Here is a 22,278-nt window from a genome sequence, read left to right on the forward strand (position 1 = left end):
AGTTAAGGCACAGGCTCATAGTTTATGTACCCAGATTGGTACATCTTTAGCTGCAGTCTCTATTGCTAGGCTATCTGATTTAGCTAGATTAAGATTAGCATACAGGTGCATGCCACACAGGCATAAATTTAGTAAAATAAAATAGAAATAATACCTCTTTCCTAGTCACAAAGATTTCAGAGTACAGCTTTGTGAGGCACTAAATTTTTACTGGCATGGTGACAACATAACACCTACAAAAAATTTTAAAGGTTTGCAGTAAGTGTAAATGCTTAAGTGATACATAGGCTTGAAATAATAAATTTAAATATAAAAATAATAATACCACCTAAATTCATATTGACATATGATATTAATGAATGCTAATCACAACTTAAACAACTAACAAACCCATTACTAAAATCCTACAACATAAAATTATGCAATATTAGGATCAAAATATCAGAGTAAAATCAAAGGACTGAGCATTCTCCATTTACACCCCAACCTTTTTCCTATTTATATTTTCTTTAAAAAATAATAATAATTTTTAATCTTGATTTAAATTCCTTTTTTTCCTCACTACAGTAAGAATAAAACTGATTTATTCAATCATCTTCATAGTTTAATGTATTTCAGGATCCCATTAAATGGATCTCTCAAATAAACCTGCATGTCGCCATCTGCACTAATGGAGAATTTTATAACTTTAGTCTGTGGTATTAATTCAAATTTACATTCCATAAAACCAATTTTATTAATACTGATGGATTATGTATAATAATCTGTGATTTCACAGTAACTCAGGAACACAGAGGACAAAGATGTAATAAATATGCTGGTCTTCCCTGCAATTCCTTGCGATATGAACAAAAATAAAATAACACCTTTAAAGATTGCCTCAGGAGCAATATAATCTGGCAATAGATTAATTTCTTATAATAGCCAACATGATTAATAAGCCATATGCATAATTGGATAAAGCCTGTTTGTAATTCCCAACACCAGTTCGTGAAATTACACTATTAGCTATTAGTGAAGATTTGCAATTAAATGAATTTTTTGTGACAACCATCCTTTAGCTCAATCGCAAAGATTTCAGTACAATGCAGATTTTAATTAAGCAAATTAGATTTACAAGCATATACAAAAAAAATACAGTAACTAAAAAGTAAGAACAAAATATTTTAAGAAATTAAGAGACATTGTTGAGCAGCTGAATTACAGAATAGTTTTCCTCATCTTAATTTTTAAGATAAGACAAAAAATATTGTGTGGCAGTATCCATTCAGTAACTGTTTAAAGACAATAAACAAAAATTAAAATAGTGGTGGTAGTTGAATCAATTCCATGATAGGTTCAATATCTGTGCAGCTCTATTAATAGCTGCACAGATTAATAGCTCTATTAATAGCTCTATTCATAGTAAAATAATATGTCACAGAAACCTAAATAGTAAGGCATATCATCATTGCACTGCAGTTAGTATATTTATATGTTTTTCATTACCTAATTCTTTAATTCAAAATCAATAAATGAATATGATTTGACTCTTTTCTTAAATTAAACTTATTCTGATTTGATATAGATACAGACTTCTTATATTTTTGAGTATGAAAAATACCTTTTATTCAATAGAACACCAAGTAGTACAGAGGCAAGAAACCTGATTTTGAGCCTCAGAAACATTAATTTGTTTTCTTATGTGCATATTTGCACATGCACACAATTACGCTTAAAGGAACAATTTAAAAGTTCATGGCAATGCATGGGATATTAAGGATCCCAATGACATTATTACACACTGCATGTACAAATAATACTTCTGTAGCTGGTTCCATAATGTCTCTAAAATCATGTGTAATATATACTCTCATCTAAGAAGCAATATTGGAACCTCCAAAGTTTCATTAACTTCAGAAGAGCCAGGCTGTCACCCAAAAGATTTCCTTGATCCACATTACCTTCAAAATTTAGTTTTCCACTGCTAAACTTGCCATTTTTTTCATAATTATTTTCATAATTTGCTATTTTTATCATTGTATCATTGTTCAAAGGCAAGTATAGGCCTTAGGATATCTTTCTTAGAATCAAGATTCCAGTTTTCTACATTCTTCAAGATTTCTGTTAATAACTGGGGAAGGGGAAAGGAATGTAAAGGGGGAAGAAATGTCTCTTATTTAATTTTCTGAATTTGTTTGTGTTGTGGTTTAACCCGGTTGGCAGCTAAACACCACACAGCCGTTCGCTCACCCTCCCCCCTCCCTCTCTGGGATGGGGGAAAGAAATGGGAAAGTGAAGCCGGTGAGTTGAGATAAAGACAGTTTATTAAGACAGGAAAAATAATAATTATAATATCACTACTAACAATAATGTGTACGAAACAAGTGATGAACAATGCAATTGCTCACCACCCGCTGACCGATGCCCAGCCTATCCCCGAGCAGCCGGCCCCCCACCCCGGCCAGCCACCCCTATATATTGTTTAGCATGACGCCAGATGGTATGGAATACCCCTTTGGCCAGTTTGGGTCAGCTGTCCTGGGTCTGTCCCCTCCCAGCTCCTGCTGCACCCCTAGCCTGCCTGCTGGCAGGACAGCGCGAGAAGCCGAAAAGTCCTTGGCTTGGTGTAAGCACTGCTCTGCAACAATTAAAACATCAGCATGTTATCAGCGCTCTTCTCATCCTAATCCAAAACATAGCACCCTACCAGCTATTAGGAGGAAAATTAACTCTGTCCTAACTGAAACCAGGACAGTTTGATTTTAAATTTATCCACTCCTCTCTCTTGAGGAATACCACAATACACATTTGCATATTCTCCTCATCTTACAATTAAAATATTCTAGTCCCTAAAACAATCTATCACAAGGATTTTTAGTCTCTCCTGGTCTAGTTCATCTGTATGGTGTATCATCGAGATCAGTTTGTTCAGAACCATGGTCATCTGCATGCCTGAGATACAAACAGGCACAATGACCATATCCAATACAATGTGCCCTTGATCATTCAAAGGCCCAGATGTGTTTGTTGTGTGGTAAAGTCTAGTATGCTGAGAATACTTTCCAGTCTGTGAGAGTGATCATTTAATGTCACAGTCATCCTCAGAGTGGCTCATTGAGCTTGATCAGTATGTGAACAGAGAGCTCTATCAAGTCATTGACCATTCTCCTGCATTAGCTATTTTGCCAAAGGAAGGTAGGAGCTGTAGCACTATAATTCTCTGAAGAAAATACTTGAGCATTAGAACTTTACAGGCTTTGTTCCTTAAGTGAAGTGGTAATAGCAGCACTGATGCTGATAGGACATCAGCCTTGAACAAAGAGTATTTGCGGCATCACTGCCTTGTTATTTTTGCTAGCTCTGTCAAAAGCCCGGATTAACTTTCTAAAACAGAAAGTAAGCAAATCTGTCTATTGTTGAGTAATATTACCCCATATCCTTTAGTCCTTATGAGAAGATGATCTAATGGGGTTGTCAAGGATGAATGGCATTCTAGATGGATAGCTATTGAATGTTACGTATCTTGCCTTTCATTAAGATGCTACAGCCATAGAGGAAGAACTAGATTTATAACTCAAACAGTAAACTGAGACCAGATGGGGACCTTCAATCAATCAATCAATAGAAAGCCTGTGTTAGCAATTTGATTGATAGTTATGAGCTATTGCAGTTCACTTCAGGAGTTTTTTTTGTTTTTTGTTTTTTTTTTCCTTCTGTCATGCAGAAGAGACATGAGTTACATTTATATCATTTCACTGTGATAAGGTTGAAAAAGAAAACTGTTGGAATCAAAACCAGAAATCTGGTTACAGTCACTGAGGTGTTTCTGAAGTGCCGGTTGTCTGTTTAATCTTGTTGATGTAGAGGTGCTGCTCTTTATTTTGATTCCAAGTGATAAGATGAGGGGAAATGGCCTCAAGTTGTGCCAGGGGAGGTTTAGGTTGAACATTAGGAGAAATTTCTTCACTGAAAGGGTTGTGCGGCATTGGAACAGGCTGCCCAGGGCAATGGTTGAGTCACCATCCCTGGATCTTCAAGAAATGTTTAGATGTAGAACTTAGTAGCATGGTTTAGTGCTGGACTTTAGTACTAGCTTAAAGGTTTGGACTAGATGATCTTAGAGGTCTTTTCCAAACCTGAATGATTCTATGATTGTAATCCCCCATTGCACTGCCATCATACCATCTACACCTAACATCTGGTGAGCTGCTCTCTCAGGAAGGTGTGATATATTACAGCAGTTTATGTATAACAGGTGTTATATATGTACAGCAGTTTGTAAAAATTATAAGTTTACTCCAGAGTCAGCAAGAAACATTTGATGAGATATTTTGTAAGACTTTGAAAAGCAGATGAGAATAAGCAAAGTATACAGTTATGTTTTTTGTGTTTGTGATTGGAGGCATCATTCTCATCATGAGATGTGGAAAATTAGTGCCCTCTTTATTGAAGAAAAATTCCGTCTAGCCAGTGGTAGAGGTAGAACTACACCTGCTTTGAAAGTGCTGCTTGAAAATGGGTTTTTATAATTTAACGTCATAAAATGATACTGCAGTTGGTTTTGTTCCCACTTGGTTGAATTGCATGTAAATGTGATTTGCAAAAGCCTGTGATGATATTTTGCTAGATACCATTTACACTTCATTTTATGGTTAAAATCGCTGAATCAGAATAGAAATCTTTTATTTTATATTGTGCTGTCCTAATTATCCCGGTGTCCACTCCACAATTGTTTACTATCCATTAGTTGAAAAATAAGAATTTGCCACTGACAAATGGAGAAAAGCATCAGCATTTCCTGTAATGTTGTCTTTCTATGCCACTTATACACCTCATGAACAGGAGTACAGCAGAAAGCAGCTTTCAAAGAAGTGCTGCAGCCACTGTGTCTGTGCAGATACATGTGCAGGTGTGAGGGCTGCTTAGAGCCAGAGTTGGGAGACTGTGCTGGCAACTTCATGAGCAGCTCACTTCTACCTTGAATCCAAGCAGCAATTAAAAAAAAAAAAAAAAAAAGTCAGAGTACCTTTCAGCTTCTGCACCAGAAAAGTCACATTAACAGACATAATTTTGATCAGTATGGATTAACAATACCAATTTTGTCCACAGTTTATAATATGATTATAGTTTGCTCCAGGTGTCCTTGCTTATTGCAGGCTTTCCTTGTGACTTGAATCAAGTTCTTCAAGTTCCCCTGACACAACAGCAATTAGGTGTCTAGGGGCCTTCTCCAAGGAGACCCATGAGGCTTTCTACTTCTGACAAATTCCTTGTGTTGTCTCTGGTTTAGGAGTTTGGAAGGATAATGACATCAAAGACTGTAAGACTCTCTGTGAGGGCAAAACAAAGACTTTAGCATGATGACATTAACTGATGCTATATTATGTCTGTAATAATCATACAGTTCTTGAGAAGGTACTTTCATTTGCATGTTTCCCAACTAAGATCAAAAAATGGTGAAGGCATTGCTCACTCAGGACCATGAGACTGATACTTAGGAGTCAAACAGGCAAAGGAGAAGACCAGGGTGCCCTTTTCATACATTTCTGCTGAACATGAGGAGGAAGCAAATTTTCTTTCTACTTTTTTCCATGTAGCAAACACTTGCAAGCATTAGATGTTCTCCACAAACACTAGATGCCATGAATTAAGTAAGCAAACATAGATGATGAGGGGACGGTCAGAATGGGTATTGAAGGATTGAGAGAACAACTGGGAAAGAGATGTAGGAAAATATGTTGGTTTTTTGTTGTTTTGTTTTTTTTTGTTTTTTTCTTTTTCCATTTTCAACACAGGAGGCTATATGGAAACAGAAGCAGCAGCACAAGAATCTCTGGGATTGGGCAAACTTGGAACCCAAGCAGAAAAAGACCGAAGACTAAAGAAAAAGTGAGTACCACCTTTAAGTTTCTTGTATTGGCTCATACTTGAATCTAATGTCAGTTTTTGTGTTGTTTTTATGCAGATGTATAATGAGAGGCAGGACCATCTGCTATGACTGTTTATCACTTACTGTGTGTGTTGGTTTTTGTGGTTTTTTTTTTCCCAGAGTAAATGTTTTTAAAGCTGCATATAAAATATAGGAAAAATATTGTAATTTTGTCAATTGTATAATATTGTTTCATTTGCAAAACAGTAAGAGAGAGGCATTTTCTGTTTCACATTGTTATTAATTCTTTATCATTTGGTAACTACAGTTCTTAAAAAATAGGCAAGCAGTGAAAGAACCATTTTAGTGACTGACTACATGAATTTTTCAGAACAGAGAAAAGATCGTTTGTGTTATCCATTGAACAAATTATTATTTCTGTCTATAGAAGTTAAAGGCTCCTCATAAACCCTAGCAGCTTCACTTTCTTTTGCTTGTCAGCAAACGGCAACCTAGCTTGTTGTTCACCTAAATCATATAATAACTTAGTGCTGACTCTGGTGCACCTACTTGTAAAACCAGTATGCTGACTCATAACAGCTGCCAGGAGCTAAGGAGAACTGTCAAAAGAAAGCTACGAACACAAAAGAAACCTTTTGGCAGCATCACAGTTCCAGTGTAATTAGAGGGTGTCTGAGGAAAAAAAAAAAAAAAAACAAAAAGATAGTATTTTAAAATGACATCGAAAATTCATTTAGTAAACAAACAGGTTTATGTTTCATCCATAATCACTAACTTTAGCGCTATTATTTGATTTTGAAAGCCTAATTTTTAAAATGTTTGGTGTTTTCAGGTCTTTCTGTCTTTTAATATTCCTTTGCAAAGTTTCAAGAGAATTAGCAATTCTAATCCAAAAAAAGCAAGGGATATGTTTCAGCTTTTCTTTGAATTTATATGTAGAATATTTTTAACCACTACTTTCATGTCAAGCTACTGATGAAATACGTCTTTAAGTGTGCATATTTGTGTAATGTACATATGTAAGTGTTCAGTTTAAATTAACCTCAATTTAGCAATTAAAGATAGCGAAGCAGTCATTGTGCTAGCTGACAGGGATTTTGCAGTTGATGAGTCTTGTCTTTGGATTCCTTATCCATACATCTGTTATCACTCACTATTCATTTAGAAATATATGTAAGTATAGAGTATATTACTACACCTTTTTATTGAATTCTAGTAAGCATAAAGAATACTATTCACTTTTCTGTGATTTTTATTTTTTATTTTTTGGTAATTCCTGTTTATATTCCTGCTATGATGACTGAAGGTACTACAGCACCATTTTTGAAGGGACGAATGGACAAATGTGTTCACTTTTTCATATATTAATAGTTATTTAAACTGGATAAAATACCATAAGACTTGACACACACTACTTCATATATGACAGTGCCTACCAAGTTTTCAGTCTAGAAATAATAGGTATATAGGTAATCAGTTATTAGACTTTTGTCTAATCTCACATAATGAGACTTTTCCATGCTGTCTTCTTTTCAAGTCTTTCCTTTTTTCTCCTGTGTCTGTCTGTCCTTGGTTCTTTATGGATTAGGTGTAATCAAAATACTCTCTGCTAGAAGGAAAGGAACTTTTCCTTTGTGACTATTCATCCAGTCTGAACTGTATTATTACTGACCCTAATAGGTATAAATTATATACCTATGTTACAAAGATTTTTTTTCCCCATTACTTTAGATATGTTCATAGCTTCTCACTTCAGTATCCTTATGACTGATTTTAAGATTATTCTTAATTTACTATCAGATAAATGTTAAGACACTTCTATCATAACTACCATGTGTTGGTAATTTATGTGTAGAATATATAGTTGTAGAGGAACTGTAGTACAGGAAAAATTTAACATTTTTTTAGAGAGATACATGGGATTCAACTGAATTATGACTGCCATTAGGATGTGAGTTATCAATAGGGTAGACGATAATTAACATTTCCATGTAAAAAAAAATGCAGTCATGTATTTGCATGTCTTACCTTGCAAAGTATTCAGTTGAAACAGTCCAGAAAGTCATTTTAATGACAAGTTTGTCTCAGTAGGTCTGGTTCACTTTTGCCAACACTTAGTTATGCATAACTACCCCTAGAAGTATCTTTCAGAAACATACAGTAACTATAAAATTACTGATTTGTGTAATGCAAATGAGAAAGTAACATTAAGGATTATGGTAATGTATATGATGTCTTTGTAAAAGATAATATGAGGAGTTTGAGAATAATTTGCTATCTCATGATGTAGCAGTAAGATTCAATTTCAGGTGTTTAACTTGTTCATATTGCTAAATAGGACCTACAAACCCCACAGAGGCAATGATCCCAGTCTCACTGCAACAGAATGAGCAGAGCACCTCACCTTCTAAGGATTTCTTTGGCTAATTTTGATTAGGACACAAAATCCCAAGGGAACTAGGCTTACCACAAGAATAGTTAAAAGACAGGATAAAGCAGGAAGCATTCCTTTGTATTAGATTTCAGGTCTGGGAGAGCTTTACTTATGCTGGTTTTGTCACTTAGAGGAAAAAAATCAGTGTTCCCAGAGCCAATTCCGTTTTTTTATAAAACGGGAATAATACTACATATTGAACTGGTGTTAACAGCTCAGTGAACTTCTCTTTCAGTTCAGTGGTAAAACCCATACTTCTGATGTAGGAAAGCCAGGGATCTCACCTTGATGTGAAACCAAAGGTGGGACTCATCACTCTGACCAGAACATTCTCACAGTTTTCATTAGCTTCAGGCAAAATTCACCAGAATTTGGAATTAGCTAGTTAGTTTAAAAAAAAAAAAAAAAAAAAGGTAGTTGTTCCCATTAAAATGTATTTCTTCTGGTTGAATTAACCTCATAGGTAAAAAACACTTTAATTAAAAAAAAAAAACTTCAAATTTTGCATTTTTGAATGCATTGAACTCTATCAGTAATTTAGCAAGTATGCCCACTAACTTAGGGATGGAGAAGCACAACGTTCCAAACTGTGAGCTGTTGCAGCCAGTAGGTACTAATGGTCCCCAGGTGTCCTGGCTACCTGTTCCCCGAATAGCAAGCACGTGCATTGACCCTGCTCTGGCCTCCTGGAGTTATAAACACACTGCACTGTTATACTATTTTAGCACAATTTATATGCGTAGACTAGATTCCTGAATAATACATTTCACTCTGAAGAGTTTCTTGAGAGAATATGATATTTCTGGAGACCAAGTCTCTCTCCAGTGATAATAGTGTCATTAACCTAAATTTCAAAGTTTTCCTGCTTCTTGCTTAGAAAACGCTATTTAGATGTTAAATTTCTTTCAGTTTCAATTGACTACTTAGACATCATTAAAATGTAATTATCATTTTGTCTCAATGATATGTCAGATTTATAAACCTCAAACAAGAATCTCTTTTCATCCAACATTTGGTTATTACAGTAAATATATCTGTAACAAGTGTTTTTCCTAAGGCATCAAAGAGAAATTAAGGAAGCTGTGTATAATTTTTTTTAAATTAGACCCCATCATGTTCCTCAAGCCATCTGAAAAGATAAGCTTAGGTTGCCTGAATCATCTATAAATGTTTACTCACAGAGGTGAAATACATGATAGATCTAGTTTTTTTTGTCGTTTTTTTTTTTTAAGCCTTACTATTTGTAAATCGAACATGCAGTCCAAGAAAATAAAAATGAATGTTAGGGGTATTTAGAGCATTTAGCGTGTTATTCTATTGATGTGTGCTCTCTCTTTGCTTTTTTTTTTTTCTAGTGATTAATCAGTCTCCCTGTTAAATAAACGGTTACTAGTTTCTCATTCTGAATTTTGTAGCTAGCAACTCCAGCTACCATTTCTCAGTGGCTGTGTATACACACGCTATCCCAGCTGTTCATAGCATCATCCTTGGTGGGTGTTTTTGTACCAAGTGATGGGATTGTGCTTGTAACTTGGTCTTGCCTTATGCTCAGGGTTTTCATCAAAGCCAAAGCTGGTAGCTAGCATACAAAGTTTTGGGCTAGTCCAGTTCCTATCATTAGTCATGACGTTCATGGAGGGTTCAGATGCATGTGTGTAGTGCCCTCTGGGATAGCTGAAGTGTGTCCCCCACACATAGCTTAGAAGAAGAGTACATAATATGGTGCCTAAAATCAAATAATCTGTATCCCCTGTAAAAAACACATATCCCCACTGACTTTACTTCAGCTAGCAAACTTTTGAGGCAGTTAAGAGAAACTATGCTTTACTGTCCTTGTTGCTAAAGTATCAAATGATACTAACTTTAACCCTTTATAACAAATCTACATTAACAATTAACTCAGCGAACTTCGAATATTGTCAACAAATGAATCCAGATATACTTCCCTTTTCGCTATAACTGTTCTAGTGAATGTCAGCTGAATTCTACTATTCCACAGAAGTTCTGCTCAGGAATGATGCTAAATCATGCTTGCTGGAAGGCCTCACTAATGGCAAATACATATTTAGGTAGCACAGAAGGTTGAATGAATTACGCTTTGCCTTTCAAATTGCAAAGTGCCAGTGATACATACCCTTTTCAAATGTTTGATTTGATCTACAACAGTATGCAATATATCAGAACATAAGTATCTTCCTGAAGAAAGGAGCATACTGAAGAAAGATACATGCCTTTTATATTGCACAACAGTGCAAAGTGATTGGTCATTATAATTAGTATTTCACATGCACTCTACAGTAAAATGTTTCTTAGAAATGGGAAACAAGGAAGCTTGGCAATGAGCATTTTAAAACTTAAAACAAACAAACAAAACAAAAAAAAAAAATTTAACTGACAATAGCATCCATACTGAGATACAGCTCTACCTGGAAATCATGTAATCAAAAATTATGATTACATTTTTTAAAGTTTTACGTGTAAGCTTGTCCTTCTAGCTAACCTGGCATTTGACAGTGAAGGAAGGGTATGCGTATTTCATCCTATGCAAAGTGCTAACATAAGGCAAGGTCTGAGAGACATTCCAATGCTACATAGTCCTAGATTGCCATACAGAGGAGGATTTGACCTTATGCATGCTGCTAGTACAATTTGAAATTGGTCTCTGCCATCACTTTCTCGGTGGTCCTAAATCCTATACATAAATTATGTCCATGAAAAAACTTTACATGCAAGTCAGCTAGCCATTAACTGGATCATACTGACAGGATTCTTGTTCAAAAGCAGATAAAATCCTGATACTTCCTACAATGCTTGTTTGATTTGACTCTGGATAAGAATCTCTTAATTTTCTTTTTATTTCCTTTTTCAGTGTAATAACATAAATCCTTTAATCCCACATCTTCAAGACAAGCTTAAGACGTAAGGTTTATATCTTCCAAGGAAAATAAAAATAAATATATTATTTCCCATGAACCTGTTTTGGGGAGGTTTACTCCACAGTATTCCATGTTTTGTTTGCAAGGTACAAACTCCTGACTTCAATCAGATTGCAGAAAAGCATTGATATGTCAGGACATATGCATATGCTTACATACACAAATAAAGTCCTGTAAAATAGACCTAAGCAATTCTTGCATGTAAAGTTACTGTGTAAAAAGAAATCTATAGTATGCATGACCTGATAACTAACCTGAGAGAATCACAGTGCAGCTAAGTTTCAGCTGACTACAGTCATATGCACATCAAGCACCAGTAACTTCCATATTAACAGAAGATCATATACGAATTGAGTTTAGTCCCTTTCAACCTAAAACCAGGTGTGTGTTTTTCAAACCATCTCATGATTTGTTTTTCATCATGAATTGTTTTTCATTTGTATATCTTTTTCAAAAATTGGGAGATGATTGAGAAAAAAGTTGCAAAAAATATGCCTCTTGTTCTGGTAATCTACGTTTAAATCAAATTGATAACATAAAACAGAATACTTGGACTTAGATTTGCCTATAGAAAATCAAACTTTTTCATCCCTATCAACAGAAAATACGTCAAGGTAGATCTTTTTGTGGAATAAGAGTTTGAAACACTGTAGTCATCATTTAGTTCCTTTTGAATCCTCACAATGCCTCTTTAATTAGGTTTTATGTGTGCAACTCCAGTTAGAACTTGACATAGTAAGTTTGTGACTACAAATAATCTGTCCTCTGCAGTATACAAATAGCTGTTTCTAATGACTTTCTTAATTGCACACATTTCAAAAAATGAATCCAATTGGATTAATTAAGGTCTTTTTCTGTGCCATCAATCTGATGTTCCCAAATACTTAATGCTTATTAAACACCATTATATCCTAAATGGACATGATTTATTTTCTTACAGTAGCTCTTAAGAATATTTTTAATACATTTTTTTTTCAATCTTTCCTGAAACTTTAGGAAAATTCAAATTTTGCATTTAATTTCTTCCTTCTTTTCTCATCTATGAGAAATTATCTGATGCAGTAGGTAGCTTTTAGACTGCTCTTTAGTTCTTCCTCCCTTTCTAGCAAACAATCCTCGATTCATTACCTATTATTTTCTATTTTTTCATTCCAATGTAGGAGGGAGAGGTATTCAGCGTTCTGATGAAGTCAAGGATTGTACACTGTGGCCACTGTGGTTTTCCCTTAGCTGGATTGGGTTCTGGTCCTTGAGACATACATACAGATGTCTTTTTTTAATTACTTTGCCAAACATATTTTTAACCCTTACTGAATAAAAGACTGTTTGAAATAGTTATTCAATAAAAGCTTTTAAAAAGGTATCTTGCTATTAAATTAGATATTAGGGGAATTCTTTCCTTTTGTAGCATTATCAGTGCAAGGATATATGGGTATTTATCTTGCAAATGATTATTAAACCTTACTCAGAGTATTCTGAGGGTAAAAAAAAAAAAAGATACAATATATTGTATTTGTAAGAACATAAACAATAATACCTATATTGAACTAATTTTTAAAATCCTGTATTTTTAAATAATATTTTTATCCTTTTTCAAGTTGTTTTTTTTATTCTTTTCTCCATACAATTTGTATCAGCTTTTAAAATTTTTAATCAAACAAAATATGACAAGGTCCCAATCCCTGCCTTATCTACACAGGTCTACCTATTGCAATTTGAGATTTATTGATAAATATAAGCATCTATCCTCATACATGCAGTTGATTCCTAAACTCTGATCTCCTGCAGATGCAAATACCCTTTCAGATTATCTGTTGAATTAAGACTTAAGGGAAGAATCAATAAAACACAGCTGCAGAAAAAGCACCTATGTCTTTAGTGTATGTCTAAGGGAAATCATTATCTACATTCAATAAAATAGTGATGAAATGGTTATCATATGAAAAAGCAAAAGCTAGAATTTAAAGAGCCTTTTTTTCAGCAGTATTTTATTTTTTTATTCTCCAGACAAGATGCTCAGGAAGCAAAGAGATGATCATTGATCCTCTGCTGCTGTAATGGGGGAGACTGGAACAGCCTTCAGGTCCCTTAAATTATGCCAAGGCAGCTGCAACTTGCCAACTGACTAAAGCTGCCAGAAAATTGCTCACATTCCAATTAATCCCCCTGTTTATTTCCGTCTACCCATATCCAAAGCAGTATTCAGAAGGATATGTAAGAAATAGATGGTTCAATAGATTCTGTAAGGTCCAAAATAAAAGGCAAAGGATTTCAGATCAGTCTTTACTGTTTCTTTGGTGGAAAATGAGCGTGATGGAGATTTGACACAAAAATCATGAATGTATATTCAATCCTGATGGTACCTCCATCATATTTGGTAATTGTTTGAGTAGTTTTCTAGTCTTCTATTCATATTGCATGCCTTCACTGTCCTTCCAATTCTTAATTTTCCTTTCTTAAACTTTCTGTGTATGACTTTGCCATTTGTTTTCATCTGCTTTTCTATTTGCACTTTTTCCTCCTCCTCTCTACCAGCTGTTCTGCTTATCACACACAAACATAGAAACAAAATTTAAGATCTTGGAACCAGCCCCCTCTTAAAATCACTGAAATGAAAGCAACATCTTTTTAATTAATAAGAGCACATGCTTTTTACTCCAAAGTTTTCTACAGCTGTATGTACCAAGCATTTTTATATCTCTGTAAATCATTGGTTAATTGAAACATAATATTCAGAGATATCTGGGGTTCATTCAGGCATATAATTTTCTTTTTATGATGGCAATTAAAGGATGCTGAAGAAAGTTTATTATCGGTGATGGCATCCTGGTTTCTCCTACAGATACTTTTATTAATTCTTTTTATTGGTAAAAAATAGGTTACCTAGAGGGCAAAACATTCGCACCAGAATCACTACTAATCTAGCATTACTAGGACTGCTCAAATTGACATACTGCATAATTACAGACGTTAGCCATCTCTGTGTAGGAAATTTCCTGCCTATTTCAGTAAAATAATCCCAAGTCTATGTAGTCATTACTACAAGAAATTTTGCTAAAATAATAGTGAAGTAGATGTAGGAAAGTAAACCTTGGTTCATAGTCAACTCTTAATTTTAATGTGTCTCTGTGGTAATTTGCTTAAATCCACAGGTTCATGATTTTCAGGATTTTTTGTGTTACACAAAAATAGTTATGAAATTATTCAAATCTGGGCAGCATGCTTTGAGTTGAAAATCTATTACACATTCACTGCATTTCCAGATCTTTAGTATGAATACGTGTTATAAGTGTGCTGCACTGGTACCTAATAAATAACCAACATCAGTTTAAAGAAAAGCTCATTTTGAGAAATGTCTCTGTTCTTCATAAGGACATATAACTTCTTTAAAGCATTCAAAGACCAGTTAGAAATATTTCAGTAGATATAATGGTGCTATTATTTTATCTATCATATGATTTCTTTATTAACTACTATATGTTCATTAACATTTATGTGCTTTTTTTTCCATTCATCTCTCTTCATCTCATGAAAAGCATATCTGGGTAAGTTAAAACACCATGGCTGCTGAACATACTCATTTTCAGCACCATGTTTATATTCTATTTTTTGTTGTTTTTTTTTTTTTTTTCTTCCTGTGAACCTTATATAACAATCCCATCCAGAAAACTGACCCAAATGAAAACTTTCAAAGTATTGAAAGCATACACAAATTCAGGAGTTGCTCCTGCAAGGCTTAACACAATGGAGGAAGTACTTGGAGATAACTGCCGTAAATGTTTTTAAACGAACATATTTTGGGGAGTCTAAAGTCTAGAATTGCTAAGACATTTAAAGTTTTATGTCAGTGGAAAAAATTACAACAGTGAATGCCTAGATTAACAAATGCATTTAAGCATAAATTCTGTTTAATAAAATCTCAAAGGACTCAAACTTCTAAACATCACAGCAATCCAGAGTACACAGTTTCTTTTTCTCTGTTTGAAGCCTCATGCTATATAGCTGTATAGAAATATTTTATTTGTGTATATAACTTTTCACCAGTATATTTTTAAGCTTGTTTTTTTGATATAAAATTTAAAATTTCTATCTCTTGGAGCTTAGGTAGCAAATTTCATGCTTCTGAAGGGCGTATGAGCTATAACTTTCTGACGGCTGAAGGGACGCAAAAACTTGAAGAGAGCAGGCTTTACTACATTAATTTAGAATGTGTGATTATAGAATGGCTTTTTGTCTATAATTAGATTTAATAACATTTAATCAACCTGGGAACTCCAGGTATCTCTAATTTAGCGCAGTACATACAAGATTGCAAGGTTATGTATTATGCAAGTATGTTTATTTCACAGGTGTTTTATTATTTTTTTCATAGTAGCTGTCTGTAGATCTAATTTGTTAGGGTCTATATTGAGCATTCCTGAACATGCTTCACTTAGCTTAATGCACATCTTCAGAAAAAGAATATTGCCCTTCAGCTTGCATACACTGACAGCGTACACCTATATAAGATAATTAGTTATTAAATCTATTTTCCTAAGCTGTGTTATGTGGGGTGCTGCTAAACTTAAAATTCCATTTCTTTGTTTTATAGATTTAAAAACTTTAATTGTTTCTTGATTTAAGCCTGTTTTCATATTTCAGTCATTCTTTGCTGAAAATTCTTTAAAGCAGGACACAATACCTTTTGTAAAGATGGAAATTGAATTTTCCCCATTGTTCTCAGTCTGCCTATTAGAGCAAGCATCAAAAAGGAGATAAAATGAGGAATTCAAATGATTTAAAAGTCAGGTTGCCTGACAGCAAAAGTTGCAACAAAATCTTACTCGGTTTTTAATTAGCGCAGTCTTTAATAGTCAGATGGATCCTTTCAGATTAAATTCAATCCATATAATATGAAAATATCAAACCTGAGTCTCATTTCTCCCTACTTCATAAAAAAATATTTACAGTCCTGCAGAAAACAAATAGATAGGAGGTAACTTATTTGCCATAGACATTTAACATTAATATTAATTTATACAAATTCAGCTAGTTTATTTTGTCATATGATGACTTCAGCTACACAATTCTAGCCTTTTTTAAATAGTTAGTAAATGGCAATAGAAAAGATAAAATTCAAATCCAGCTCAATTCATTAGCAATCCTCTCTCCTGAATTTTGGAATCTTTGAAGGTGAGTACGTTAATTTTGGAAACACTGTACAGATGAGGCAGATGTGTTTAATCTTACGTTGAAATCATAGGATTACTCAGACAAACAGCATATTTTGTGTCAATTTCTCTTCTAGAAAACAATTGTGTAATCTTTGGTTGTAAATAAATATTTTAGTATTTTTGACAATGATAATAGTGATAGCAGCAACAATAGCAATAATCAGAGGGTCCGTTGGCAAACTCTTTTATCTGTTACCTTTTTGAGAAAATGTCTTATGAGTAAAGGCCATTTCCTAGGATCTAAATCACCCATTGGCCAAAACTTCTAAATACATTTTGCTTGTATTTTACTAGCATGATTTGGTCTCAGTTTCACTGTGCCTCATTTTGAGTTTATCTCACATTCATGGTCACGTTTTTACTAAGAGACATTATAATATACATAACGTAATATCCTTGAGGACTTTTCCTGCGAATCCTCACAGTAAGTGTTATTATTTGCAGAAATATGAAGATCTATGTTGAAATACTGTTCAAATTCAAGTTTCGTCGTGACAGTGTTAGGACTTAGTTTGTGTACTATACAAAGTATTTGAATTATGTATATCAGAAATCCTAAACTGTTATTTCTTGTTTGCTTCATGGGGGGGAGCCCCATCTTCATATAGAAAACTGAATGCTATTGAATGACATAAATTAAGATTTTGTTAACTTCCCACACAAAGTGTATTTAAAGAACCTTTTTATTTTTAATAAATTTTCTTGCATTTTACGCAATGAGTTGATGAGTGCTGCTGATACAGTGCTAAAATTTGCCCTGTGTAAGGGAGTAATATATAAGAAGGAGAAAATTTCAAGGATAACAACATAATTTTGGTCTTACCTTTTCCCCCTTTCCTCTGCTTCCATGTACCTCTGATGTCCAGAGGGATATGAAGCATTCATAGTCCTCATGATATTAGACAGTTACACACTCAGCTGTGGTATGTAGTTGTACATGGTGCTCAGAAGAGTGATGCTAAAGAAAATGGGTTATCATAAAAGTACCCTTAAGAAGTAATTTTGGGGCCCTAATCAGAAGACAGTGCAGGGGAGGCAAGCCCACTTCTCTGCCACACAACTCCTCAACATGATATGACATGTCATTTTTCTTTTCTGTCATGGAAAAAAAAAAAAAAGAGAGAGAGAGAGAAGACAGCCCACTTTATCAGGTACTCTCTTGAAGACAAATGAGTACAAACATCTCTGAAATTTTGGATGAATGCTGAATAGTTGATGTTCATGAAATGTCCTTATTTTGCAAAGCCAGGCTCAGGGTAACAATATATTGTAAGTAGCATATTACAGTTTCTCCCACAATGGAAGAGGATTTTATTCTTGAACCATAATAATGTCAACTTAAAAATACAGCTTTAATTTGGAATTTATTCCAACAGCAGTAAGTGGTTTAAAGCCTTATCTGCAAAATAATACCATTTTGAGTAATGCTTAATTAATGTCAATTCTCCCTTATCAGTCTGTTTTCATATGTTGCCAAGAAACTAAATGAGTATGAAAATGATTACATTTTAATTCCCTATCTCCTTACCAATGCAAAGTGGACACACAATAACATGTAGTACTTTTCTGACAGTCTTAGGAGAATATCCCTACGCTCTCCTGCAAAGCACCTTCAAAATTAGAGGAACTGTACCACGCTATTCATTGTCCCTAAACCTTGTCTTTAGAGTGAAAGGAAGGGGTAGTGAAAAGCTTATGTAGGTTATTCCTCTCTTCTTCCTCTGGTCAGCTGTATGGTTTCATAAGGAAAATGGAAATGCAGTTGCCACAGTCAGACTTGGGTGTCTTCTGTTTTTCAGCTCAGGAAGCCACTGGCTATCCCATAAACACATCAGTTCATTCTGGCTGTTCTAAAATATTCAGATTCTATTCTAGAATAGGCAGATTACCAGATTCATTTTTCTGATGATTTGCACTATTGATCAAAACAATACATGTTTTTTCCTACATAATATTTGAAACTTATTTTGATAGAGTGGAGTTCTTTCTATAGTGTTACTACATATTAAAAGAGAACTTGCTATGACTGACAATTAAATGATATCTCTCTCAGTCAAGAAATAGAAATTCTGCTTTCAGTTCTGGTTTAGAAATTGAAGGTTCGGTTTATACAGATCTCCTAACTTAAATTAAAAAATAATCACATAATAATGTGCTTTTTTTTAAAGTAAAATATAATTTAAATAAACTTTAATGTTGGAGAGGTGTTTAAATGAAATATCCTAGGGAAGGAAATATAAGTTCTGAAGCATACAATTATTTTCAAGGAAAATAAATATTACAAAAATCCTTTTAGTATTCCATATCAGTAAGTGAGGCACAGGCCTTATGCTGCCTGTATTCCTGGTGCATGTCTGAGCAAAGAATTTTAACTTTGCACTAAATATATTTTCAAACCAAAACACTTCTACAAGCCAAGACCCTTTAGATTATGTGTTTATCATACTGTAGTCTTTAGCTATAGCATATGGAGAGAGCATCCCATTTCTGGCCTGGTCTCAGTTTCTTTAGCCAAAATCAGTAACTACAACCATATTTTCCTGTAACTGTGTGAGCCAGACTGCCTCTGAATTAAAAGAAGTGCTTTCCTACTCTTGAAGCGTGTACTTGAGTAATGCTAAATCTCCAAAACAAGCCTCAGGCCAACTCAACTGCTGCAAGGTTACAGGGAACTCCATAGAAATACTCACTTCATAATTCCAATATAAAGAAAGTAACTTTTTTATGGAAGTAAGAACTTAAAGTGAAAGGCATCTTCCACAGCACCTTGGTTCCTGAGGCCACACAAGGATTCAACACCAAATTGAAGAGGACAAAAGTTCCTCCTGAACCCCTTCTCTGTGTAGGCCACATGCCACTGATCTCCTGCTCTGAGCAGAAGATTACCACAAGCAAGTGGCCAGTTAAAAAAAAAAAAGTGATAATTTCCATTTTTTTTATTTATTGTGAGAGCCAGCCCAGCTCTTTCAGCTATGACGGGTGAAGATAATACCCCAGATAAGGAAAAATCTGGGGTCAGGTTCCTCTGAGGATGGTGTCTCCATGGGACTCCAGACTGGAGAAGGAGCTGCTCCCTGAGCTTGGGCTGGCTTTGGGTAAGGAGAAAGTCCCATGGGATTTTGCAGGGTCTGTGCCCTGTCAGGGGAAACTGAGTCTAGACAAGTAAGGAAGGGGCAGCCCCACAGGCTTGTCTCTCCCTGAAGACATATGTGCCAGCCGGCAGCACTGGTGGCCCCAGGAGTCACGCCACCTCCTTGGGGTAATGGAGGGAAGTGCTGCACTGCTGCAGCTTCACAGGCACCCTGCAGAACCATCTCTGAGGGAAGGCTGAACCCAAATTCCTCATCTGCAGATAGCTGGGATGTGGGGATGTGGCCATCTGCTGAGTTTGGCCATGCCTCAGTTCTGCTTTCCTAAGCAACTGAGTGTGTATGTCTCTATTGGCCTTCACTACAGGTCTCCCTGGGGATATGGGATTCCCGCACCTCCTACTACAGAAGGTAGCATGACATTTGTGTACTCAGATAGCAAGTATTTCTCATTTTACTGAGGATTGTGCTATCATAGAAAGCAAGGGTAACTCTTCAATGTCTTTGGACAGCCGAGTGGCAATGGATAAGCTATGCTGCAAAAGATGTGTGGGAGGTAAAGCTAGATAAATTTTAGTAAAGCTGTCAAGTATTTGTAGTATTACATATTACTACAGCAGCAACATAGAAACTAAAGCAGCTGTCTTTCTATTAATACACAGAATGAGGGATTTAAACACGTATGCAAAAATGCTATATGAGTTCCATTTTTTACTTAAGCTAAATTCTGTCTGGTCCCTTGGCAGTGCAAAACTTCCCAAAGCAGTACTCCTTATGAGTAAGATCGCTCCATTGCTTTTATTTGCTGTGATTTTGCAGTACATATACTTGAAAGGCTGCTAAGGCAGTGAAGAATTGCCAAGGGATAACTGAACCACAAAGGCTGTAGTAATAAAGGAGGAAGGAGCAAAATTGAAGCTGTAATTCCAAGATTTCCTTGTTGTGTGGGAATGTAAGCAAATTTTAACACTCCTTTAGCATAGTCCCTGTGTAATTTCATTTTCACTACCGCTTGTTGCCGAGAGCATTCCTTTGTGTTTCACTCAGTAGGAGGCTGCAGAATGTACGTTGTTAAATATCAGAAAAAGAAAAAAAAAAAAAGACTCTTGAAGGACTGCTTTTTCTATGCCACCACTTCAGTTGCCTTTAGTCGTGTTACAAAATGCAACAGTAGTCAGTTAAATGTCTGGTCAAATGGTTGAATGTGTTTAATATAAAGCATTTTCTTGAAATTCTAGCTGACATAGTTTACCAAATATTTAATACTGCTGTATTAGAAGTGAATTTTAAGCCTTGGGAATTTATTTTTATATTATTTTTTTGCCACAGTTTTTCATACACACTCATTGCAGTCCAGAGAAGCTGCAGAGGCAGGAGTCAGATTGGTATCCCATCAACTCTGTAAAAATATATCCATATATATGTATAAAACTGAGAAACCACATAAATTCTATAAGCATAGAAATATATACATCAGTAAACCACATGGATCTCCTTTTGGATATAAACAATAATAATTTAAAAAAAAAAAAGAAGGAACTATTGAAGCTACAACCAATTCATTATTAACCATGAATGGCTTATTTAAGATACAGAACAGCTGTACTCCAGAGACCCCAGAATTGTGCATAGCTGTTCTGGCAAGGCTTAGTGCTTCGAACACAAACACCCCATAGACCCTGCTGCATTATATCCAAGCTTAGCTCAGGTCTAGAAAATGGCTATTTAGGACCATTCTGGGTAATTACCAGACCATAGCTAAACTAGTCTCAGGAGGATTCCCACAGTTTTCTCTGTTCCCCAATGTCTTCTATTATCTGGGTGGTCCTTTTATATAGATTACCCCATTTCTCTATTGCTTCAGATGAGAACAGGTAGAAACCTCTCCTTTTGTATGGTAGGTGGTTGTATATACCTTTTGTATGGTAGGATGTCAAAATGCACCAAGAAGAATTTAAAAAAAAAAAAAAAGAGTTGGGAATAGAATAAGGAATACATTCCAAAATGGGAAGATGTATCGTTCATTGCATTTTCTATGCCCTTCCTATGACTGTCATTGTACTTATCTATTGTTACCCTTAACAACAAGGCATGGTTGTAACTATATTGTCCGCATGCACCATTCTGTTTATGTAACGCTTTTTGATCCATTTTTAGACACGAACTTCTGGAAGAAGCTCGGAGAAAGGGCTTGCCTTTCGCCCAGTGGGACGGGCCAACAGTGGTTGCCTGGCTGGAGGTAAGTGCTAGTCACAGCTTCGAAATGAGTCATGTTGGCGGGCTGCTTCTGCACCTTCGTCATTACAGATTTCAGAAGAGAGTACTGAAGTCTGCCCCTCTTTCCCTGGCTCACTGTGCCATCAGCACTAAGCAGATTTTGACACTGGGTGGTGTGAAACAGGGTCTCGAGATGAAAAAAGCAAAGTGGGATTGCACCGGGGAGTGGGGATGGGGCAAAAAGAACTATCATCACTCGAGCATACCCTACTACTGCACTTGGAATTGATCCCCAAATTCATGAAATCTCATAATTTCTCAGTCCCTAAATATCTAAAAAATCCTAAGACAGGATGGTGTGCTAAGGAGAAAAAGTAGTTATTAAATTTTATTTAACACAAAAACTACATCTGCAGAATTTTTAATGAATTTAATGAATTTGTGACTTTGGTCTGTTTTCAAATATAATATTGGAAAGGGCTAATCTACCTAGATATCATTCAAAATAGGCAGAAGT

The 22,278-nt window shown here is 35.2% G+C and overlaps 1 protein-coding gene across 16 annotated transcripts in view; it reads left to right on the forward strand.

Annotated features, from left to right (window-relative positions):
- Positions 1-22,278, forward strand: part of PPFIA2 (PTPRF interacting protein alpha 2) — a 341,449-nt gene that overhangs the window by 298,872 nt on the left and 20,299 nt on the right. For all 16 annotated transcript variants that reach the window (XM_080575702.1, XM_080575698.1, XM_080575688.1 and 13 more), the window contains 2 exons: positions 5,778-5,871; positions 21,702-21,783. In XM_080575702.1, coding sequence (XP_080431828.1) covers positions 5,778-5,871; positions 21,702-21,783 — 176 coding nt within the window. The remainder of the gene's footprint in view (positions 1-5,777; positions 5,872-21,701; positions 21,784-22,278) is intronic.

This window comes from Anser brachyrhynchus (genome assembly GCF_964034855.1).
Source record: "Anser brachyrhynchus genome assembly, chromosome: 1".
Lineage (NCBI taxonomy): Eukaryota > Metazoa > Chordata > Aves > Anseriformes > Anatidae > Anser > Anser brachyrhynchus.